The sequence below is a fragment of the Protopterus annectens genome, chromosome 3.part0 (genome assembly GCF_019279795.1).
Source record: "Protopterus annectens isolate FY-2018-M chromosome 3.part0, PAN1.0, whole genome shotgun sequence".
Lineage (NCBI taxonomy): Eukaryota > Metazoa > Chordata > Ceratodontiformes > Protopteridae > Protopterus > Protopterus annectens.
The window spans coordinates 312,623,327-312,649,164 of NC_056731.1; the positions used below are offsets into that span (position 1 = coordinate 312,623,327).

The 25,838-nt window shown below is 40.6% G+C and overlaps 1 protein-coding gene across 1 annotated transcript in view; it reads left to right on the forward strand.

Moving 5' to 3' along the window:
• UBE3C (ubiquitin protein ligase E3C) overlaps nucleotides 1-25,838 on the forward strand; it is a 2,314,788-nt gene that overhangs the window by 522,250 nt on the left and 1,766,700 nt on the right. Inside the window, exon 9 of the mRNA XM_044064789.1 lies at nucleotides 24,595-24,815. Within this exon, the coding sequence (XP_043920724.1) occupies nucleotides 24,595-24,815 (221 nt within the window). The remainder of the gene's footprint in view (nucleotides 1-24,594; nucleotides 24,816-25,838) is intronic.

Below are 25,838 nucleotides of genomic sequence, written 5' to 3' on the forward strand. Positions count from 1 at the left end.
CTAATCCTTCCTTTTTACCTAAAGTGGCTTCTGAATCTAATATTAACCAATCCATTAATTCACTGGTTTTCTTTCCAAATTTTTCAAACAGAGGAAAATACATGCTAGATCTTTTGGATGTGCACAGGCAATTACAGTTTTGCCTACACAGAACTAAAGAAATCAGAAAATCAGGCCAGCTGTGTTTGTGTGCTTCTCAAAAAGTTGACTGAGTGATCCAGTAGGTACGGTTACATTGGCTAAGTGGATAACATATTGGCTAAATGAATAATGCATTTCTTAGATCTCTTCCCAACAAGGCATTTCTCTACCAAGATTGCCTAATGCTCACCAACTAGAGCCATGGCCACTTCATCTGCTTTTTGGTTAAGAATGTCTGTTGATATTTGCGCAGCAGCCACATAGTTCAGTGCTCATACATTTGTTACCCTTTACAAATTGGACCTAATCTCCAGAAGGAGAGCTTCCTTTGGTTCAGCGGTTCACTGGAATATCCTTACATGAGGGCCACACAGGATTCATGTAGCTGGGAACTCTGTCCCATTCATTGAGGAAGAATGAAAAGGACAACATCGGATCTAAAAGTTATGTAATCACCATAGCTACACATTTGTGTTGTCCATTTTCATTCTTCCTCAACTACCCCCCCTTCCATCTCCCTTCCTATAATCTTCTGGAGTGACCTGTTGATTTTCTTATTAGAACCTGTAGTACCAGGTTTGAGCCCTATTTATCTATCCCTTTCTTTAACTTATGAATGGGGACCTTATGGCAGCAGACTCGATCTGAGGTACTGGGGATGGACTGGGGTGTTATGGGTAGGAGGAGGAGCTAGAGAGTTGGATTCTAAGTCTGAAGTATGCGGCTGAGTTGGATCCGAGGATCTGATCCATAACCCATTCACTGAGGAAGAGTGAAAATGAATAACACAGATGCCTAGTTATGGTGAGTATTTTAAATTCAGCCAGTTCTTCATAACCTGGGACTGAATTACTGCAGAAAAATGGATTTTGTCTGTCTTACAAGGCAGTTACAAATGTCTTGGAAAGAATGTCTGTCTGATTCACCCCCCCCCCCCTTTGCAGGCTGTTAGCCTGATTCTCTGGGTGATAGAATCTTAATTCCTTTTCAACACCAATTTCCAGAAGACATGCTTCAGGTACTCCAGGAGATGAGGAAAACCTACCACTAGAAAATCTGACTTCCTCAAGTGGAAAAGATTTTCAATGTAGTGTTACAAGAAGAATGTGAACTCCTATCATGTGGGTATATCTATTGTTCTGTCATACATGTGTGAGTTGCTCAAAAGTCGTCCAGCCTATTCCTGTATTAAAGCCTGCTTGTTGATGTTTTCTGCTTGCCTGTCTTTAAATCTACTGTTGCTCTCCAAAAGTGAGGTCATAAAGTTTTTAAAAGGCATCTATCACCTGAATCCTCCTAAGAAGGTTATTCTGCTTCCCTAGGATCTGAACTTTGTTCTGGAAAAACTTACTTTGTCACTATTTGAACCATCTGCTTCACCTGCAGTAAAATTTTGTACCTGGGTTCTGCTGGTCACTCTCACCTCAGCCAGAAGAGTTTTTGAATTGCAAGCCCCTGATGGTGATCCCACCCTTCTTTATCTTCCATAAGGGCATGGTTTCCTTAAGTGGTAACCTTTCCTTTATGCCCAAAAGGGTGAGTGAGCAGTCAGTGAGCCAGTCTATCCATTTGCCAAGCTTTTCCCCTAACCCACTGGAAAAGAGGTTAAAGGTTCCTCTACTTCCTGGTTGTACATAGGCCGCCAAGATTCTACCTGGAAAAAAAACAAAACAATTCAGAAAGACTAACTGTTTCCTTCTAGGAGGGTAAGTTAGGAAGTCCTTTTTCCTAACAACAGAATATTTACAACTCCATCTCCTTCTGTTATACCTCTCACAGTAAGACCCTACCAACTAGAGTTAAGACTCATTATAATAGAGCAGTCTCCTCTTCTGGTGCCTTCTTCAAAGGTATTGATTCCAGATCCCTCCTTGTGACTGCCATCTGAACTTCAATGCACCCTTTCACTGAGCATGACAGAGTAGATGCATTTACCATGTTTAGGACCTCCTTAGCTAGATCTGTTCTGTTAGGACTAGTAGACAGCGCTCATATCCCCAATCCTACTGTCTTCAGTAACTGTTAGCTGTGGTAATCACCCACACGTATTAAAAGGACTACAATAGGGATCTAAGGAAAGTCATAGTACACTTGTGTAAGAACTTACCATAACAGTAGCTGTCCTACTCATCCCTGCTACAGTTTTGCTTCCTTCCCTTCTTTTCTCATCTTTTCTGTGTTCCTGTGCTATCTGGACTGGGGTGGGCAGTTACCTTGCCACCCTGTCACCTGGACATGTTTTGTCTGTCTTGGCACACTCAGGCTTTCTCCGTGATCATCCTGGGCCAAAATAATCTGAGGATCTCATGCCTATACATCCACTTTTGTACCCCATACCTGCGGGCTGAGGTTACTTTGTGGATACAGGGTGCATCAAGAAGGTATTTTAGCTTTGGTACGTCAGCCAGATGTCGGGTTACCCTTCGCAAGATAAACCACAAGTACTGGAATACTCCAACAGTGATCAGTAGGACATTATGTTAGGGTAAGCTCTTAAACAACTGTACTATTTTAACTGTATTGAATTGAACTGGTCAGTAAATAAAAGTGTCAGAGCATGCATAACTGCAAAAATTGTTCTTATTTTTAAGTTTTGAGTCATTTGTCAGTCAGTGCAACAATGTTGTAGATTGCTAGGCTCACTGGGGAAATTTATTGCTTGAGGAATGTTTGAGATTGTTCAGTAGATACTTAGACACAGTTATTCTACACATTTCACTTTGATCAGGGAATTGTATTATTGGGTAGAAGCAGTCCAAAGAAGTACAGGCATACCTTCTTTTCTTCTCCCTTATGAAGTTTTGGCAACAACTGTGTTTAGTATGGATTGAGCCACCCATTTAGAGTCTTAGGTTGTGTAGTCTTTTATGTTCATCTGGGATGAACTTGCATATCAGCATGAAACAACTGTAAATGGAGTTTGCTATCAAGGCTTTCAAGAATTGCCTGAAATAGGATGTTGTACATATAGTTTGACTGTACAATAGTCATATGTTATTTAATTAGTGGAAGTATATCCTTACATTCCTGCAAAATAGCCATAAAGTTGTGGAGTTTGGCCCTTTTTCTTGAGAGACAAATAACCTCATAGCTTGTGAGATCCTGCTCATGTTGCTGGATCGTCCAAGTTGCATAGTTCATCTTGATTTTTAGTGCCAACTTGTGTAGAAGTTTTCCTTCACTAGGCTTCATTGCGGGGAATCCCTGAGAGTGATCATCTTTATTTCCCCTTTCACTGAGCAGATTTCTTTTTATTATGTTTCTTGTTCTCCTGTACCTGCTGGCCATCTAGCCTGCACCACCAGCACTGTCCTTTCATTTTCCACAAATGGAGCATGAGCAGTGTGTGGTGAGTCCATAAAATAGGCAGTCATGAGGGGTATTTTCCAGTTTCTAGCCTAAGCCTTCAGCCAGGGACTGATATTTGAGTCTGCTGCACCTTCTGCTATGGGTGTTTGTATTCTCCTAATGCCCTGTAAAGGCTGCCACAGCTTTACAGAGTCCGATACATATCTGCAGCCCATAAGGCTGCATACCCATTCAACTTTCTCTTTATTTAGGTGTTAACATTGCAGTGGAGCAGTCATGCTCTTACATGATGGCTGAGCCAGTGTCAGTCACTCATTCCCTTCCTGCCTTGCCCAGCTTCTCCAGTGCCCAAACCACTAATTGATATTGAGTCTTTTGTGTTGTAATCCAGCTTAATTCCTCTAAGCTATGGAGCCAGTGGCCATGCCAAAGTCTTGATTAATAATCATATTGTGGGATACTCTTTGTTTAAAAAAAAGTGTGGGATATTCTTTTGAGGGTGAAGGATTGTATTCTGCATGCCTTCCTGCTGGCAACTCTCATTCAAAGAGTGTTAAAAGCAAGAAACATACGATCTTCGTTCTTACTGGTACCCTTTTTTGTAGCTCATCCTTGGTTCTCCCTTTTACAAGGAATTATTTCACAGTTTGTATATCTGCCTGTTAGGGAGAGTCTGCTGTTCCTGTTAGCAAAACTGAGTACTTTGTCTCTTCCTCTTTCACAGTGTTTATCTCACAGTCTGTAAGCTAATATTTTGATTTATAGTGATTATTTATTTAGATCTTGTATGAAAGGCTTATTGTGTCTGTTATTCTGAGCATCTTTGTTCTGATTAAAACAGTTATTTTACATTAGGAAGATTTGTGGTGTAAACTCTTGTGGCTGTAGAGGATAACCAACAGCCTTCTAAGCTGGGAATTGCTGATGAAGGCTTATTGTGTCTGTTGCTCTAAGCATCTTTGTTCTGGTTTAAGCGCTTGGGTTCCAAACCAGTTATTTTACATTAGAAAGGTTTATGATATAAACTCATGTGGCTGGAGAGGATAGCCTACAGCCTTCTAAGCTGGGAGTTGCTGGTTAAAGACTTATTGTGTCTGTTATTCTGAAAGCATCTTAGTTCTGATTTAAGCACTTGGGCTCCAAACCAATTATTTTACATTAGGAAGGGTTGTGGTCTACACTCTTGTGGGAGGAGAGAGTAGCCTCCACCCTTCTGAACTGGGAATTGCTGGTTAAGGCTTATTGTGCCTGTTATTCTAAGTGTCTTTGTCCTAGTCTGTGGTCTGCACTTTTGTGGCATTACTGTCTAGACATATTTTTTTTAATTATTAGACCATTTAGCTTGCTCATAGCTGAGCATTGCTCATCAAGTTGCTTGTGTTATTGACTTGTACAATATTTAAGTATTCCTCACTGTTCCATAGTAGATCAGTGGCTATCGATATGCACTTCCAGATTTTCTGTGTGGCCAGTCTGATGAGTATTCTGTGGCATTGTAGGAATTGCCTCATGTACACTGACAACCCACTTATTCTTAATAAAACAGATAAAGTGTATTTATACCTCATGCATACACACTAACGCTTGAGGCAAAACTCTCTTGTACAACCAAAATTAGTCCTGTAGAGGTTGTCAATGACACTTATACCCCATCTAATGCACAGGGTAAATACCCTACACATAAAACTACTTGTGCTGAGACACTTACAGGTAACTTTCCTAAAATACTTAAGATCTCCTGCACAATATAATCAAAGAAAGGGTCCTCAGCCATCACATAAACACTCTGTTAAAACACCAACCCACAGCTACACATAGTAACACTGTGTCCAGTGCCAACACTGCTAAGCCCTTAAGGCAAACCAGCACACAGCCAGATTTCCTGATCATTGGTGATTCTGTTGTGAAGCACACAGATGTTCCCCTTGCCAGACTGAGTAAGGAGAGAGTCACGGTTAACTGCCTTTCTGGAGCTAGGATCCATCAAGTCACATAGGCACTCTAGTCATTGTACCACAGGTACCAGCGTGACTCTGTCATAGTCTGTGTGTGTGTTAATGACCTGAGACGTTCCTGCCTCGACTATATGAAGCGAGACATGGTTGAGCTCGCTGACTGTGTCTCAGGCTGGTGCGAGCCTAGCACTGAGCAGCTTGCTGACTTCTCCAAGGATGATGCCACATTACCAACAGAAATTGATTGATTTTAACAACTGGCTTAGCTTCTGGTGTCAGTCCAGGTGGGTGGGTACAGTATTTGAGAGCCTTGGGAGGACATGGTTGACAGACCACACTGCTTTGCCAGGGATGGTCTGCACTTATCCCCTCTAGGCTTTCAGATATTGGCAAAGACCTTTTCAACCACCATAGTGCCTCATTTTAGGCAATGCCAAACTGATAAACCTACTGACTTAACTGAACCTATGAAGGAATATCTGAAGGTGGCTTAATGCTAGAAGTCTTAACAAGAAGCTCCACTCCTTGCAAGCCTTCCTCTCCCTGGAGAGTGTAGACATCCGTGTAGTAATGGAGACATGTTTTAAAGATGCTGAGGGTACCCCAACAATGCACGTTTATAATGCATTTCACACCTTTAAACCAGCTACTGCACAGGAGTTAACTAAAGGTAGAGGAATGTCAGTCTGTATTAAGACTAATCTTACATCCAGACTAGTTAAAGTTTATGACCCACTGGAACTCACACATGTGCAACTCACCATAAACAGGGTGCTGTACCATATCCTTGCAACATATAGGTCCTCTACATGTCCCAGGAAACCCACACTGCCTTTCTCAGTGTACTAGAGTCCCTCACTGTTCAACCCAGTATGTTATTCATGGCAGATCTCAACTACCTCTCTGCAGATTGGGAATCCTACACCACTTCTAATGCACAAGCCCAGTGATTCCTAAACTTTGTTAATACCAACATTCTGGAACAGCTGGTCCATTCTCCTACCAGGAGTGCAAACATCGTTGACCCTTGTACTCACACACATTTGTGTGTGTGTGGGGGGGGGCAATGTTCCTCACCCAATGTAATATCTTCACTCGTCAGATCTGACCACAAGGCAATATTACGTGAAATAAAAATTAAATCTGGGGATCTAGCAAAACCAAAAACCACTAGGAACTATTCCAAGGCTAACCTCTGCCTACTAAGCAACACGGCTAAATTCCAAGCTCCCCCAAACCAGTAAACACCATAGAATACACAAGATATTTACAAATCTCTGTGCACCCATATTGATAGCTGTATAGACCAGGTTGTGCCCAGTCATATTAAGAATAAGACAAACGCAAAAGATAAGCCACCCTGGTGGAATCACACTATCAGCTGGTTATTCAACAACAACAACAACAACAAAATTTTGGTGAAGCATAGGGGGATCAAAGCTATACATACCAAAAGCCCCCTGACCAATCCCAATCTAAACAGGCAGCTAAGAGGGTTAGAGGCTAAATTTGAAATAAAAATAGCTTCTCATGCAAAGGACAACCACAAAGCTTTTTACAGCTATGTCTGTAATCTCAGAGGAAATGTACAACAATGTGCAGAAATTATTGTAAATGGCATCACCCACATTGAACCAGGGGCCATTGCCAACTTTTTGGCTGATAGGTTCAGCTCAAATCCCCCCCCCCCCGACAGTCCAATGGAAATGCTACATAACACAATCCCCCCAACCATTACTAGAGAAGAACAGGTCATTATGCACTTTCCAGGGCCAAAACACTGCATCAGTGGGCCCTGATAACATCCCGAGAAGTGTAATAAATAGCATGAAACACGACCTCTCTGGTCCACTTGAATCACTTTTCAACTGGAGCCTTCATTCAGGTTTAGTGTCCAAAGAATGGAAGATGGCTACAGTCATTCCCTTGCACAAAGGAGGTCTAACCATTAATCTGGTAACTGCAGGCCCATAAATCTTTACCAGCTTCATATGTAAGGTCATGGAATGAATCATCATGGACATGATAAATGAGGACATAGGTAACCTGCATGTGTTGGGACCCATCACAGTTCGGCTTTGTTAAAAGAAGGTCATGCCAATTAAATCTGGTGGATTTTTTGATAGGGTCACCAAAGCACTGGATGAAGGTAAGACTGTGCACACTGCTTACCTCAACCTGGCCAAGGCTTTTGATACAATATCCCACTCAGGCATTATAGGCAAGCTCAATAATTTAGGTAGAAACCCCTTTATCACCCATTTGATAGCAAACTGGTCAATGATAGGACCCAGGAGGTCAAGATAGCAGAGTCCACCTCCAGCAATAGGCCAGTCACTAACAGAGTCCCCCAGGGCTTGGTATTGGTTTTGTTCCTTTTTGGCATCTGTTTCTCAGAAATGGAAGCAAATGTTGAAGGTTTATGGCTAACTAAGTCTGCAGATGATTGCAAGCTGGGGGTTATCATCAACTCCCCTGCAAACACTAGCATTCTTCAAGAAGGTATCTCTGACTAATAAATGGTGCCAAAATTACGGTCTTAAACTCAGTGCTAAGGAATGCATAATTGTACTATTTGGGAAATAAACCATTCCGGCTAATTACCATGTTGATAATACATCCCTAAAAGTTGACCCAGTGGTGAGGGATCTGGGTGCGCACATAGACAGTAGCCTTACCTTTAACCACTATGTGGCCACAGTGGGGAGGAAATCCTTTCATGTTACACAATTTATAAGTAAGAACATGGCATCTAGGTTCAAAGAGGTCATTATTCTACTATACTTTGCCCTTATCGGACCAGTCATAGAGTACAGTGCTCCCTTTGGAATGCACCTGACCAGGGATATGCAGCAAATAGAGCAACCTCAGAGGTTTCTTACAAAAAGAATACATGGCATAACAACCCTGCCTTTTGCAGAGTGCCTTAAAGCCCTTTCTGTTTACTCATTTTCCTATAGATTGCAGTGGGATGATCTATGCTTGGCTTACAAAGCATCTGAAAACCCCACACTTATGAATCTCCTACATATTCTTAAGTCAAAGAGCGCCAGGAATATAAAGTCTAGGTACCTGAATTTTGTTTGTGACGTAAACAGAACATGCTGGAGAGACTGCTCGTCCTATGGAACATGCTTCCCATCTATGTGAAGTTGAGTTTGTCTGTTATCCAGTTTAAGCACAACCTAGACAACTTAATGGGGGATAAGAAATTTACACCGGGCCTGGTACCCGCATCCCTTATGGTCAGAGGTAGGTTATAAATGCCTAGGCCTCAATATCCTGTTTGGATACAGGACATCCTTATTCTTGTGGGAAGACTTGGCTAGGCTTAGAATGGCCCCTTGTGTTGTTAGCCTAGTAACAATCTATGAATCGATAAATTCAGAAACCTGTCTTTCTGAACCTGCACACGCTTAAATTGGCATGGTTTACTGCTTTGTTTCAGTCAAAGTGCTCATAACCCTTTTATCTGCATATATCTAAAAACCTAGATTATTTAACTAATTTGTTTATTATGCAGCTGTCGTATAGGAATGAGGTGCATTGATCTGCCATGTCAGCTTGTCTCCCTTGGGTCTGTACAACTGTTTCCTGTCATGAAATTTTAGTTATTCCTGAAGAGAGTATTTCATTTTTACTGACACCCACCCACACACACTGATGTTTTGGTGCTTCCTTGATATTTGAGTTTTGTACCAAAAAGGTTGGCAAATGCCCCTTCTCCTTTCAGCTGGCATTTACTGTTCCTTGAAATATTTTGGCTTAAAAAATACTGTTAACAGGCACCTCAACTTGGAGAACTTAACAGTTCAAGCTTTAATGAGCTCACAGTTCTACCTTTTATTTAATAAAAGCAGGGTTCCATTGTCCACTATTACTTATGTAATGTTGGAGGTTATGTAATGTTTTACAGATGATCAGTAATCAAAAGATGCAGCTGTAATTGTTCTTCTTTTATCCCAGAATCCTGGTAAGAGGATGTTGCGTTACACAGATTCTCAAAAGCAGTGTTGGGATTCTATTTGTAGAAATTCAATGGCTCTTTGTTTCCTCTTCTGTATACTTGCACTAGAGTTTGTTACCACTCCATGAGTAATCCCATTAATTACACAGTGTTTGTGAAATAAGTAGTGACCTGACTACACTTTCACAATTTTCCAAGTATTATAAGCTGAAGTACCCTTCTAAGGTAAAAAGGCATTTTGATACACCAGTTTTAGGATGTGCTAGAGGGGGCCTGTGCCTTTTTTGGATTGCTTAGCCTGGTATTCTAGTCAGATATTGTGATTTTTCCCAAAAACAAAGTTAAGAATGAGGTATTCTTCCCACCACCCCTTTTGGTTCCTTGCCTTTCTTTCCTGTTGTGTTGATTGGATGAAGGCAGGCATCACTGTAGACATCTGAAGAGTAAAGGAGAGGGTGATGAAAACAATGGGATAACATTTAATTCTGTCCTGGAGAAGGCTGCAGGATCAAACTGCAAGGGATTTAGGGTGGCATGCTTAAGTAAATGGATTGATATACTTATGGAGGAAACAAGCTGGAGGGAACCCACAACATTTTTTAGCCAGGATTGTTGAATAGAAAACATCCAGGAAGCTTTGGAACAAAAAGAACAAGTACTGACTAAGTCGTGGAAAATGGAGCAATTACTAGATATTGAACAGACTAGAATCTGTGTAGACAACGATTATTTTTTGGCAGTGACACAACATAGAAACGATTTTGTCTCTGCCGTCAGTCATTGCATACAGAGGGGATTGAAATGTCAACTGGTATATCCAGCAGTATTACTTGTTCGCTGTCCTGAGGGCATGAACCCATATAATGAGCTGATACTCCTTATATGGATATGCAAACAAGAAGGGAGTGATTTTACAGAATGCAGAGGGTCAACATAAGGGAAATGTAAGACCCAGAGACTCCAAAAAAACACTTAGGAAGATCCTCAGTTAAGCTTTTTCCAATGTTTGAATGAAGGGTTTTGGAGATTCAGTGCTTAGTGCATGCAAGAAGCCCTTCATTCTTTTGGAGTTGTGTTGCTATAGACAGTGATCTTAATCAGGAAGCGTAGGCTTGCAAAATGGATAGGCTGTCCTGTTGACTTTCTGACTTGAACATGAGAATAAACCGAAATGGTTTAAGACTACCAGGATGGGCTCTGTTTTTCTGATAAATGTGAATTGCAGCTAGTAGGTATGCTATAGTTAAAAGAGGTTGCTTACTTATTGTTTCAGTGGGATAGTGTGAGCATACTTATGGGGAACATACTAGACGCTAATCATTTTATTGTTCTGTATTTGTATATTCTGGCAATGTCTTACAAGTGTTGGGGACGGGGCATTTTATAAAGAGTGCAGCAACAGAATCCAGCTATAGTCTGCTACCATTTGAATATAACTTTATTTCTAAGTGGTATATTTCCTTATTCAAGAAATTCTGTGGCTGTTACTTACTAGTAAAAACAGGTAGAATGAGCACTGTGGAATAAAGCTTGCAGAGAGTGGGCGGAGTGGCATGGCATAAAGGGGTGACCCAGTACAGTGCCACTGGACATCAATGACCAGTAAGGAGCAACATAAAGATAGGGTAACTCAAAAACAGGAGACATGCATATGGCTAAGTGTTACTGATGGAGTTGAGAAAATGAAACCGGAGATATAAGAGGGGGAAAAAAAGTGACAATTGTTGCAGGGAAGGAGTAATTACCACAGTGCTGGTACTGTCACTGGAGGCTTTCTTAAGGCAAATGAAGAACAATAAGTTGGCTTCATGACAAAAGAGAAAATAAAATAAGAATTACCATGCTGGTATGGTGGCACGAGCAGGGGAGACAACAAGGCTTGCCAATATGAGTAAATTTTCCAGGTATGAAACCAGGCAGTGGACAAACATGTTATATAATTTTGTTTTATCAAGAGTCTGAGATGCATACTGGTAAGGGATCCAATCTGAGAGCAGTAGTTTGAGACCTAGGAGTAAAACAAGTCAAGAGAATCTGAGATGAGGCAGATGCCATGAATACATGCTGTAAAACACAGATATGCAATGCGACAATTCGAGAAGATAGGGAAGGAGGAGATGCAGAAATAAGGGAACTTAAAATGGGGGGAGGGTAAAGGGCAGGAAACTAATCTAATATTACAGTGACTGGACTACAGATAATGTCATGGAACATGAGCGGGTTATTGAATTAACATAAAAAAAGAACTGCTACTTGGATACATATTCAGAAGCCACAGGAGCCTCTTCTGAAAGAAGTAGTATATGTAAAACTAATTAAGAAGAGTTAAAGGGGCAGGATTAGCTGCACAGTGGGAGAGAGAAATGTGAGTATTAATTGTAGTGTAAAGAAGTACAGGTATTACTGTGGAGGAATATAAAGCTGATGTGACAAGGAGGTGTATAATGATAAGACGTTACTGAGGTAAGTGAGGAGTTAACACTGTTAATATTTATTTTTCACCCAAAACAAAGATAGAGGTAATCACACACATCCTAGAAGAAATACATTTTCTGCAAGGAATATTAATAATTATAGAAAATTGGAATTTGATATACAACAAAGATTTTGCAGGAAGAGGCTAGATATTTAGAAAGAAAAACAATGATGTTGATACTATGAAGGACAGGCCATCCCAAGGAAAATATAACCATTATGAATAAAAACACAAAAATTGAGCAAGGGTGGATTGGTTTTATATCATGATGGCTTACTCTTAGGGGTTGTAAGTGTCCATACTTCTCCATTAGCCATATCTGATAATGCACTGATATTATTGAACCTCAAGAAAGGTACCCGGAAAAGGAAAGTGAGATACTGGTGCCTCGCCACATACCTTATGAAAAAACAGGAGTTCCAGAATTTGGAAGCAAGAAGTGTAAAGCTATTAGGTGACTCCAATTAATATAAGGGAAAAACAGTATTAGTCTTGGCAAAGTTAAAAGAGAAACTTAAAACATTAGTTTCTGCAACAGAGACAGAGGAATGGGATAGAACACACAGGGATTGCTTAGAATGGCATAAAAATCATAAGATCTGTAAAAAAAAACAAAAAAAAAAACACTGAGACATATGTTGAATGGGGCAAGAAAAGCAGATGTTCTTCGTGTTTCACTGTTGCAGTCATTACATTTGGATTATCTGCCTGCAGGTAGCCCTCAGCTAGCCCGAATGTCAAAGTCTTGGATTCCTACGTCGGATGCTGTCTCCTCTTCCATGACATCATGGAAAACATGCAACCGATGCCCTTACATCAGTCTTTCTTGCTGCGTGGTGCCCGAAGCAGAAGCAGTTTGTAAGTGCTGGTCAGCTGACTCCTGAAATTTTAGTTTTTGAGTTTCAGAACCAAAGTCTTCAAAAAAAGCTAAGTACCCCATCGGGGATCCTTTTTCTTCCTCTTAACTGATGTCAGTAAAATTAGCAATTGTATTACCTGTGGAAAGCAAATACCTCATAAAGATTTTCATTCGTACTGCATTCCTTGCTTAGGCCCAGACCACGATGTCCCTCGCTGTCGGTTTTGTGCCTTATTCAACCCCCGGACTATTCGTCGTCAGTTTCGTTTTGCTGCAAATTGTTTTGGTACTTAGTTTAACTATCCAGACATGGCTTTAGTAAGCCATCCGACTACCGACCTTCTGAAAAAATGTAAAGATAAAGACAGAGACAGACCGCATAGGTCCAAAGCTGCCAGTGACGCTTCCGTTAAGCTAGTCGTCAGTTCGCCGGTCCTCAGTGAGGCACTTTCGCAGGCCCTGATACCCGCTACTTCAGATTCACAGGCCTCTACTGAGACCCATTCAGAGTCCGGTATGCTGCAAGATGCTTCTTCGACTATGGAACCTGCGAATGTCTCTACCTTGGCTGGAGCTGCTGTGCAGGCACCGGCTTCTGAGGGTCTATTCAGGCCTACTGACTTTCATTTCAAACCGAAGCCATCTTCTTCTTCAAGCCCTTAAACTCGACCCAAGCCTAGAAAACCAACGTCCAAACCGCATGGTCAGGCCCATATGCCTAAAAAACAAATGATAAGAATGGCTGAAGACCTTATTACTTTAATTAGGGGAAGCCAGCCTTCAACCTCTAAGAGACATAGAACTGATTTTCCTTCTGATTCTTCTGATCAGGATTCTGAAATTTCTGTTTCTTCTGATTACCAGGATTTGCCCTTATCTACCTATGAGGATTCTGATGCAGAGGATTCCATTCCCTCTGCTTCCTCTCCAGAAGATTTTTCTTTTGGTGAAACCTTGCACACTCTTAGGGAGCATTTCCGTTGGGAAGGCCAGGATTACTCTGACTCCAAAAAAAGGCTTAGGGAATTCTTACTCCTCCCTCAACACAGGCCTTTAGCTGTCCCTCCTCTTCTGGACATTGTAGATGATGCCTTCTTGGAATCTGGACATTGTAGATGATGCCTTCTTGGAATCTAGCCTGGCCCCAGGCACTTTACCTCCAGCTCCCAGGAAGCCTGACTGGTATTACAGAGTACCTGACTCTCATAAGTTCCACTTCAAGAGTCGTCCTGCAGACTCAGAGACCATTTCCCAAGGACCTAAAGGCATTAAGACTACTACTACTGCCAAAAACCCTCCCCCCTCTGATAGAGATTCCAGGGCCTTGGACAGATGGGGTAAAAAGGTATACACTTCCGCTACTTTGGCCATTAGGGCCTTAAACTGCCAGTTTCATATGTTAAAGTATCACCAGCATATTATGGGACTACATAAACAGAAAATGATGTTGATTCTTTTTTTTTCAATAATTCTTTATTATTTTTATAATTGTTCATACACACATTTGAGCTTAATATACACAGGTAGTTTCCAAACAGTATTACAAAAAAAAAAAAAAACAATCCTAGAACATATATACATTATATACATGAATGCTTTCATTTTAACACAAGAAAAGACATTTGAAGAGTCTAGACAATAAGTATTATCACTTATAATAATTTGATCACTCTTAAAGTTTACTTTATAGTACTAGTATCTAAGGGTTATCCTTGGTTCCACACATTAAGCCAATATAATGTTGAAAATTTGTTCCCAGATTTTCCAATTATTAATATGTTTGGTATGATCAGTAATTAGAAACTTGTGGGCTAGTATGTGTTTTATCGCTAGAATCTTGAAGTTGTCCCATGAAGTTTGTGATGGATTCAACCAATTAGTTGCTATATAGAGTTTCATTAACAAAAAGATATTCATAAGTATACTCATTTGGGATCTAGTTAGATTATTTGGGGGAATATGTAATATAGTAAATTCCCAGGAAAGCGTGGAAGTTTGATAACCCACCTTCTGCAATTGTAGTTTCAAGGAATTCCATAGTTTATATATACACTTACAGCTCCAGAACATATGAAGGAGATCTGCCATTTCATTTTTACAGTATGGGCATTTAGGAGAGTTTTTAGAGTTAAATTTATGCAAGCTAAGACGCGTATAATAAGCGTTATTAAAAATCATCAGTTAAGTAAAACTTAACTTTTGGAGGGAAATTGATTTGCTAGTTAAATTGGTTGCTTTTAATATTTTACTATTTTCAATCAAAGGTATTTTTTCTTGCCAATAATTTGATAAAAGGACTTGATCTTGATATTTAATTTCTTTTATTAGTTTATATGCAGATGTTACATATTTATTCTTTAGTAGGAGGGCTTGCCATAAATTTGTACATTTCGTTAAATCCTCTTCATTAATTTTTAAATCTTTAAAATAACTTGTAGATAAATCTTTGATCTGTCTCAATATTATTAAGTATGATTTGGGAAGGTTCCATTGCTGTCTTACTTCATGAGGCGAGTCTTCAAATAAGGGTATATATCCCGTAACGTTAAATTAATAAGTGGGAAGTTTTTTAGGTCGATCAATTGATTATTAATTTTCAGGTTTGGATTCCTATGAAAAGGTTGTAAAAGGTTGTAAAATCATAAGGTGTTGGGTAAGATTTAATGAGGTGAAGAGATTTTGTAATAATGTGATATATATTTTAATATGCTCCATTAAAGCCAGTGATTTCAACATATCTTTCCTTAGAAAAGGTAATGATTTAGGATTAATTTTCAGACTCTCTACATATTTATAATTCAATTTTAACCAGTTCGGGGACCAATTCTTGCTATGTGTATCATAATTAACAATTCTTAAAATTCTACTGGCATTTACAATTAAGTAATATTTTTCAAAATTGGGTAATTCTAAACCCCCTCTGTCTTTTGGGGTCATCAATTTATCGTATGAAATTCTAGTTTTCCTTGGTTCCCAAATAAATTTAGCAGCTTCCGTGTGGATTTGTTTAAAGAACTTCTTCGGGATTAAAACCTGAGCAGATCTTAAGATATATAATAATCTGGGTAATACGTTCATTTGAATAATTGAAACCTTTGCTAACGGTGGTAATTTTAGTTTATTCCATCTCCTTAGGTCAGATAAAATGTGATCCCAAATTAATTTGACATTATTAATATAAAAGTCCTTATTATCTGTAGAAAAAGTGATACCTAAATATTTAATCTTTTCTTCCGATTTTACTTGCCCTACCAATGGTAAAAGCGAAAAGGGTTTCGGAGTTTTTAATGGAAATATCTTTGTTTTTGTAAGGTTTATTTTATAGTTAGATATTACTGCAAAGTTTTCAACAGCTGTTAATGATTTCTTGGTATCTGTAACTGGAGTTGTACAATATACATTAAGATCATCTGCAAAAGCTGCCATAGAAATCTTGGTACCATGAAGTATTGGGGCATTATGATATACATTTTGTTTAATATGTAAAAATAAAGGTTCCAAATATAAATTAAATAATAAAGGGGATAGAGGACAACCTTGCCGGGTTCCATTTTTAATTTGTATTCTTTTGGAGAAAATCTTGTTGATATATAAGGTAGTTTATGGATTATTATATAATAATTGTAATGTCTTGATAAATTCTTGCGGTATGTTAAAAAACAGTAAAATATGGAATAAAAATTTTATGTTCACTCTGTCAAAGGCTTTTTGTGCATCAATAATGAGTGCATACAAATTTAAATTCTTTAGATTGGCATAAGAAATTAACATATGCAGAGTTAAAGTATTGTCACTAGTTTGCCTAGAAGTTAAAAAACCCATTTGTTCATTTGAAATTATTAACTTCATTATTTTCTTCAGTCTGTTAGCTAAAATAGTAGTCATAATTTTAGTATCGATATTTAAGAGTGAAATAGGTCTATAATTGTCCGGGTTTTGGTGATCCGAATTTTCCTTGAGTATTAAAATAGTTTTGGATGCATTAAAATGAGGGTTGTTAATTTTATTGTTAATAATATAGTTAAAAGAATATGCTAGTATTTTAACAATCGTATCACTAAATGTTTTGTAAAACTCAGAAGTAAGACCATCTGGACCCGGCGCTTTATGTGATTTCAACTTATTAATTGTTTTTGATATTTCTTCAGTGGAAATTGGTTTGGTTAAATCTTTATGCAAATTGTCTTTTAATTTCGGAAAATTAATTTTTAGAAAATGATGTTGATTTTTGACTGTGCTGAAAATAAAGAATTACAGGATTTAATGCATTCTGCTGAACAAGTTGGTAAACATAGTTTGCGATGTGGTTTTGACTCTTTAGAAGCATCTTGCAGGGCTGCTGTCACTGGGTCTGTACTTAGAAGGCATGCTTGGCTTAAGGAGCAAAATTTGCCAGATCATGTTAAAGCTAAATTACTGGATGCTCCCTTAAACCAAGACCACCAGTTTGGCAACAAAGCAGAATAAGTCCTTTAAAAGATGGAGAAAAAAGTTAAATCTGTGCAAACTGTTAACGATTTCCTGCAAGTACAGCCTCCTAGATTTAGCAGGCATTGGCCTTCTAAGAATTGGTCCTTTCCTGTTCCTTCCAGGCCTTCTCAGTCCAAACCCAGGAACAGCAGACCACCTAGGCTACAGTCTCAAGGTACTCACAGGCCTAAGTAGTGGGGGGCTCCCACTTCCAAAGCTGGAAGTAGTAAGACACCCCCCTATGGAAAAATGTCACAGTGACTTAACCTTAAACCTTCCAAGCCCTGCTCAACTGCCTGCTCCCTTAGGGGGAAAGATTGCCCTCAATGCAAAAAACTGGGAACTCATTACCCAGGACAAATGGGCTTTTAAATATAGTTTTCCAAGGATACAGATTCCACTTCCACACCTTACCAGCCCCAAACGGTTGGCCAGACCTACCCCCAAATCAGTGGACAGAGGCTCAACAGCAGGTTCTCTCTCTTCTAAGTATCAGAGCTATTCAGCCTGTCCCAACAGAAGAAAGGGGACAAGGTTTTTACTCAAGACTTTTCCTGGTACCCAGAAAAGACAGCTTCTGGCATCCTATCCTGGACCTCTCCATTCTAAACACCTTTTTGGTAATCCCAAAATTCAAAATGCTAACACTTCAACAGCTGCTTCCTGTGCTAGGCAAAGATGCTTGGTTGGCAACCATAGACTTAAAGGAAGCTTACCTGCACATTCCAATAAGGGAATCTTGCAGGAAATACCTACGGTTCAGAGCAGGCTCCATGCACTATCAGTTCTCTGCACTTCCCTTTGGCTTATCTACTGCGCCCAGGGTATTCACAAAGTGTCTAGCTCCAGTCATTGTGTTTTGCAGGCAAAGAAATATTCAAATAGACCCATACCTGGACGATTGTCTAATTCAGGCAGAAAGCCAGGACATGCTACTAAAACATCTGGCATTTGTAAAGAAACTTTTAACCTCACTAGGGTACACCATAAACAAAAAGAAATCTCATCTAGTACCCTGCCAACAAACTGTATTCCTGGGAGCAAGCTTGAACACAACTTCCCAGATGGCTTACCTCACACCAGAGAAACAAGTTTATTTGACAGCCTACTTCAAACTACTGGCCACAAAGACCCATCTATCTGCAAGGAAAATCCTGCAAGCCCTGGGGTTCATGGCCTCTTGCATTCTACTAATTCCATATGCAAGACTGCATCTGAGGAAACTGCAATGGTATCTAAAAAGCCAATGGTGTCAACATTCTCAGGACCTGGAATCAATGATTGCTATCATTCCTTGCATAAAGACAGAGTTCATTTGGTGAGCAGAGGCCTGCTACCACAACAAGGGGCTCCCATTCACTCTACCCCTGCCACCCAAACCCTAACAACAGACGCATCAGACTATGCATGGGGGGCTCACTTGGCAGGGCAGTGCATTCAGGGCAAATGGAACCAGAGTCAGATGCACCTGCATATCAGTCAAAAAGAAATGTTAGCTGTACAGAATTTCCTGACAGCCTTCAAGGACCACATTCTTCCAGGACAGTTATTGGTAAAGACAGACAATACCGCTGTTATGTGGTACATAAACAAGCAGGGAGGAACCCACTAGTACCCGCTCTGCAGATTAGCCATGGCACTGTGGAACACAGACTTGAGCTACCAAGTGCACCTTCAAGCTCAGTTCCTGCCAGGCAAGCTAAATTCACTGGCAGACAACCTAAGCAGAAATCTCATGGACCCACACGAGTGGAAACTGGAACCAAAGATATTCAACCTTTTGAGAAACAAATGGGGGAATCCGGACATAGACCTGTTTGCCTCCCCTCAGAACTACCAATTGGACAAATTCTGCACAAGGACTTCCCACAGTCAAGCTTGGAAATTGGATGCCCTGTCCTTCACCTGGGAAAGCCTCTGTTTATGCCTTTCACCCTCTGCTTCTCCTCTCGAAAGTCCTGCTAAAGATCAAACAGGGCAAACCAAGGACAATACTGATTGCACCAGACTGGCCACACCAACATTGGTACCCCCTCTTGTGCAGTATGTCACTGCTGGAGCCATGGCACCTGCCTCAGACCCCTTCCCTGCTGTTCCAGGAGGAGGGCCAGATTCTGGACTCTCAACTTCAAACCTTGAACCTTGCAGCCTGGCTAATTCCTTGAGCTCTCCAATAACATCCCTCAGTAAGCAGGTGCTAGATGTCATTCTGGAGACATCGAGTCCTAGTACTAGAAACTCCTATGCTGAAAAGTAAAAAAAGATAACTGTTCCTGGAGCCAGACTCAGGGGAATGGCACAACGGTGCCCAGCTTTACTGCATATTCTTCAGTACTTAACAGAGATGCTCCACAAGGGCCTTTCCTTCTCTTCAATTAAAGTTCATGACTCTGCCATTTCAGCCCATTATAACACTGAACCCACCCCTCTTGTCTCACCCCCTGCTAAAGCAATTCTTCAGAGGGGCCAGAAATTTAAGATCACCCAGGAGAGACCCTACTCCAGCCTGGGACCTTAACTTTGTATTGGAAAAGCTCACTCTACCTTTTTTGAGCCAGCTGAAACTGCAGAGCTGAAATTCCTTTCTTGGAAAACAGCCTTCCTTCCAGCCATCACTTCAGCAAGAAGATTGTCTGAACTACAGGCCCTCATCACAGTGGAGCCATTCATCATCTTCCATGCAGACAGGGTGTCCCTCAGGACCAGTCCTTCCTTTATGCCCAAGGTGGTGTCTAGTGTGGCCCTTAATCTGTCCATTCATTTGCCTAATTTTTTTCCCAAATCCACAAAACAAAGGAGAATGAATACTGCACTCTCTGGACATGCACAGGCAACTTTGATTCTATTTGGACAGGACCAAGCCTATCAGAAAATCTGAACAGCTGCTAGTTGGCTTTGCTGCAGGAACAGAGGGGAAGGCCATTTCAAAGCAAGCCATTTCTAAGTGGATAGCCCATTGCATTCATTTCTGCTATAAGCACCATGGAAAACCTACCCCACAGGGGATAAGATCCCATTCCACCAGGGCTGCATCTACCTCTACAGCCTTTCTCAGAGGTGTCCCTACCAGGGACATCCTAGAAGCTGCTACCTGGAGCTCTGTACATACCTTCACCAAGCATTACCACATGCCTATTTTTTCTAAATCCAGAGCTGGTTTTGCCACTGCAGTTTTACAGGGCTTAATGGATGGTCCTAATGCTCTCTAACTTCCTTAGCTTTAGGAATCAACCCAAATGTAATGACTGCAACAGTGAAACATGAAGAACATAGTACAGTCGTGTACACTTACCATAAATGTAGAAGTTCGAGTGCATTCACTGTTGCAGTCCTGGTTACCTTCCCTCCAGCCCCCTGACTTCTCTTGGCTATACATTTCTTCTTGTTTAGTGTGTTTCAGCTTTCTGGTGTATTTGCTTTTTGTTGGAGGTGTAACCTAACATATCATTGTTTTCCATTATGGGGGCACCTGACATCTGGGGCAAGAAAAACTGATGTAATGGCATCGGCTGCATGTTTTATACCCCTGACAGCCTGACATCATGGAGGAAGAGACAGTATCCGATGCAGGAATCCAATACTTTGATATTCAGGCCGGGTGAGGGCTACCTGCAGGCAGATAACTCAAATGTAATGACTGCAACAGTGAATACACTCGGACATCTACATTTATGGTAAGTGTACACAACTGTACTTTACGAGGAAACCTCTGGGTATATCTAGACAATCCTTGTGAGTACAGGAGGGTGCCAGAGAAACAGTTTTTTGATGTTAACCCAAAGAACATAGAATTGCTAGCCCAAGCACTTGCAACACAGAAAGTGCAGAACCTAATTCTGAAAGTGAGGGATAGCAATACAGGAAGAATGGTAACAGATCCTTTCGAAATATTGGTAGTTTTTAGAGCATACTCTACAGTCCTGTCCTTGGGAGATGAAGAGGGAAAGGAACATGATAGGGCAATAGAAGACTTCTTGCTGGGAATAGGCTTACCTAGTTTGATGGAGTCAGAAGGGAAGAAATGGTAAGAGATCAGTAGAGTGGTTAGGAAATGGACATTAAATCAGAAAGCCACTGTAAAGACTACTGGGATAGATGGATGGATGGAATACCTATAGAGTTCTGGAAACGGGGATGCAACAATGCTAGAGGTTTGGCACAGGCTGTTCAATAATATCTTAAATGGGGGTATGATCTGAAAATTGTGGAACATAGCAGTAATGGTAATTATTAGAAAGGAAGGGAAAGAACGTATGGACCCAGGATATTATAGCTGTCCAGCACAAACTGCCCCTTGTAAACCCTTGTTGAACTTAAATGAGCTTAAACTAAATGCTGACAGGAGTGGTAGTGTCACTTTTGACCAACATCTCCTGTTATCATATTGGGTAGGTGCATACACACTACTATGACATGAAAATGTGTTCTGTGACCTAAAAACTTAATTTGGTGGAAAGCCATGGAAAGAATTATGGAAATGATTAACAGTGACATAGGAAACCATCAGCCACTGGAAACAACACAGTTTGGTTTTGTAGAAAACAAGCCATGCCTACTGAACCTAGTGGACGACTTTGAGAAGGTCACCAAGGCAAAATAGTGCATTCAGCGTACCTTGACCTAGCTAAGGCATTTCATATAGTGCCTGAGTGGGTATAGTAAATAAATCCATGCAGTTGGGCATAAACCCCTGTGTAACTTGCTGGATAGCCAGCTGGCTGACTGACAGGACTTAAGAAACTAGGATTGGAGAGACCACCTCTGCAAAGAGGCTGATCACCAGAGGGTGTCCCCCAGGGTTCTGTGGTGGGTCTGCTCATCTTTTGTCATCTATTGTTCAGAAGTCAAGGCCAATCTCAAGGGCCCACTGGCTTACCAAGTTTGCAAATGATTGTAAGCTTGGAGCAATCACAGCCCCCTCCCCCCCAAAGATACTCAAAATGTTACTGGAAGGTCTAACAAAAACAAGTGACTTGTACCAAAGCTACGGCTTAAAACTCAATGCCGAGAAATGCATAATAGTACCTTTTGGGAAGTCAGCCAGGCAGAGAAACTACCTCATTGATAAAATACCCCTAAAAGTAGATGTAATAGTTAGGGATGTGGGAATTGTTGTAGATGGTAACCTAGCTTTCGACCAGCATGTGTCTAAGGTTGTAAGAAAGTCATTCTATGTTGCTCATCTTATAAGTAAAGGCTTGATGTCTAGATCCAGGGAAACCATCATACCACTGTACACAACCATCATCAGATCCACTGATAAGTACAACTCCCCCTTCCTGCATGTACCTGACCAGGCACGTGCAACAACTGGAATGTCCACAGAGGCTCGTGACAAAAAGAATACAGGGCATAAACAGTGTCCTATGCAGATTGCCTCAAAGCTCTCTCTCTCTACTCTGTTTTCTACAGACTGCTGAGAGGAAATGTATGCTTGGCATACAGAGCATCCTTGAATTTTGTTCTGATGGACATTTTGCAAATTCATAAAATGAACAGCACCAGAACTACTGGATCTAAGGATTTAAACTTTGCCTGCAACTTAAATAGGGCATGTTGGAGGGACAGGTACATATGTCTGAGAATCCCCATTCTCTGGAAAACACCTTTCCATTCATGTGAAGCAGAGCCCTTCCCTAACGCTATTCAAATGCAACCTGGACCGGTCCTTGGAAAGTAGTTGTCATTTCGGGGATGAATTTCCTGTTCTGGCTGCTCAGAGGTTGCCATTACATCATGTCCTAACTAACATAGACCCCTTAAAACTACCTCTAAGGCACAGTAAGTCACTCGATACATTTGGGTTGCATGAGTAGGCTTATAAAGGCCCCAGTGGTTGTGAGCTTAGTATATACCTTTGAACCTGTGCTAGGCCCATCTCGATATTAAGCCATAATTACGAGATCTTTATAGCCATATTGGCAAAATGACTGACCGAAAGAGTTAAGAAAATTAGTTAATGGGGACCAGTGTACCATGCATGAAGATTGCACATTGTTTTGTCTGCTAGAAGTGGATCAGCCGTTTTCACACATTGAAATACAGTGTTGCATATGCCACTTTGGCCTGGTATTCATTTTCTTGAGTAAGGCAACGTGTCTGTAACCTGATAGAGGCCCCTTATGGTGGAAATGATTGACTACACAGTCCCAACATATGAAAGAACAACTGGAGAAAGGTCTAAATGTAGTACTTGTTAGAGACAGACGTGAACTGTTAATAACTCAGGGTCTGTGGCTTCTGAAAGTTCTCTCTTTTGCTTGCTTTGTGTAGACAGTGACACCCTAGTGGTCAGACTTTGTATTGCAGGTGAAAGAAGAAATAACGATTACTGCTGGGGAGAGTGGTGTAGTGGATTGCAGAAGAGACTGGCAGTACACGTTTGTTATGAGTATCAGAAAAAGAGGACTGAAGTCAATCTTTGTCTCTTGTGGTGAGCACCCGCTGTGCTGTCCTGAAATAATATAGATGCCAACTACTGGATAACTCCCAACACTCCTGTGTATAATGTAAAGATTATATATTTGTGTATTATGTAATTATGAATGTTTGGTTTAATTTTATTAACATTTTCCTCTTTGAAACAAACTTAAGCCGCCATCTAGCCCTTGGTTATCGAAAATCTGGGTAACTTCTGGTAATAATGTCTAGATTTGCAAGGGCTTTTGAGCCATTAACCTACAATTTCCCATGATCCTATGAAATTGTCCTTCTTTCTGAATTATTGTTACCTTGTTACAAATGTAGTTGTTTTTAGGGTTCTAATTATTGGTCCATTTTTTTCACCACAGCAGACATAACTACCGGAGCCTGTTCTGCAATCTTAATGACTGCCCTTGAGCATTAATAATGCTGTAGAGGCACCAAGTGCCAGAGACAGTTGGCTTAGTGTGTTGGCTGTTGGTGTGGATGGGAGCGTTGCAGGCATTGTCTTAACTATATGAACCAAATTTCCTAGATGCCTGACATTAGCATTTTGATCTCCTGTCTCACACAGTTACTCGTGTTTGCTGTACTATGTGGCCTTTAGCAGTGGCATACAACAGCACATAGCCTGGATTTGTTTGTTGAAACTTGCAGCTGTTGCAAACTTTGATGCTGTGTGTAAATGAGCATTCCAGTGGTATTTTCAGCAGTGAGATCGCAACTGTACTGGTATATAGGAACGTGTGGTTGGATAGTAAGAGCCTTTTAGCATCATTTACCAATTTTCATAATAAAAATATATAGTTCAGCATAAAATTTATTTTCGATGTATTAGGTTGATAGCAAACTTAGGGATAGGAGTGCAGTAGACTTGGTCTGAACTGTGACTTTACTTTTTCATGATATTTTCTGAATTGGAGTCTTGTTGCTGATTACTTTTGCTATGAGCACGTTGTAGAGCAAGTAATTAATTGCAATTTGTGTGTTGTAGGCAGCAGATTTTTACAGCATTCACAGAAGCGTTCCTGGCTTTGCCCTTCAAAGAGCAGATATATCACGTCGTCATTCCAGCACTGGCTGATGCCACATCTGCTTTCCCTTTTGCACTTTTTCTCAATGCACTGTTAGCATCCGAAAGGAGCATTTCCAGAAAAAATGAAAGCGCACCTTGGCTTTTTTATTTTGTTTTAACTGCTGGTGAAACTTACCTAGGTAAGAAATTCATTGTTTGTTGAAGATACTGTATTAACTTTTAAGGTGGTGCTTTTTATATCTTTTTAATTTATGAACTAGAATGAATCACCTACATTGTCATTTATTGCTGTAGTCAAAGTAAATTTATCTAGAACTTTGAGATCACTAGAAATAAAGTAGTAAATTAAGTAGATTTTAAGTTAAATAATTCTGAGCTGTCTCACTGTTTAGATCCAGTTGTCGATTTTGATGGAGAGATAGAAAAGAAGCATCCATGCTGAACATTATGTGTATAAAATGGTAGACAATATACTGAAAAATGAGCTAGTGAGAGGATGGAACAAGCCAATTTTGCCAGTATGGTTCCCAAATAAAGGGATATCAGGTAGGCAAAAAAACAGCAGTAAGTAACAGGAAGATATTTTCCAAGGATCATGATGCTTAGGAAGTAAATTACAGAAGCAGGACCGAAACGCAAAAGGCGGGGGTGTATCCATATTCATCAAGGATACCCACGCCTCCAGGTTAGTGGCGCAGCAAAATGCATCAGAGATCATCCTTGTGCAATTAACAACAGGCAAAACTGCAATCCAAATTGTAGCTTGCTACAGATTACCCACCATGACCCAGGACCCCCATTCCGCATTTCTGGAGACACCGGGAAATATGTAGGTCCTACCAAACACCCTTATACTGGGTGATTTCAATTATCCAAACATAAACTGGGAGAACTACTCAAGTACTAACTCCCTTGCCCAGCACTTCCTAGAATTTATAAACTCGAATGCCCTGGATCAACTGGTCAACACCCCCACCAGAGGGAACATCATATTGGACGTGGTCATCACCAACATGGGCGACCGGTGTTCCACACCTGAGGTCAACCCCTCGCTGGTTAGATCAGACCATAGACTAATCACTCTGGATATCCACATTCCGCCCCCACCCCAAATCAAGGAAACCACAGTGAAAAGCTTTTCAAAAGCAAACTTCACGTTACTTAAGACCGAGTTGGAAAGGTTCACAGCCGCCATGCTAAAG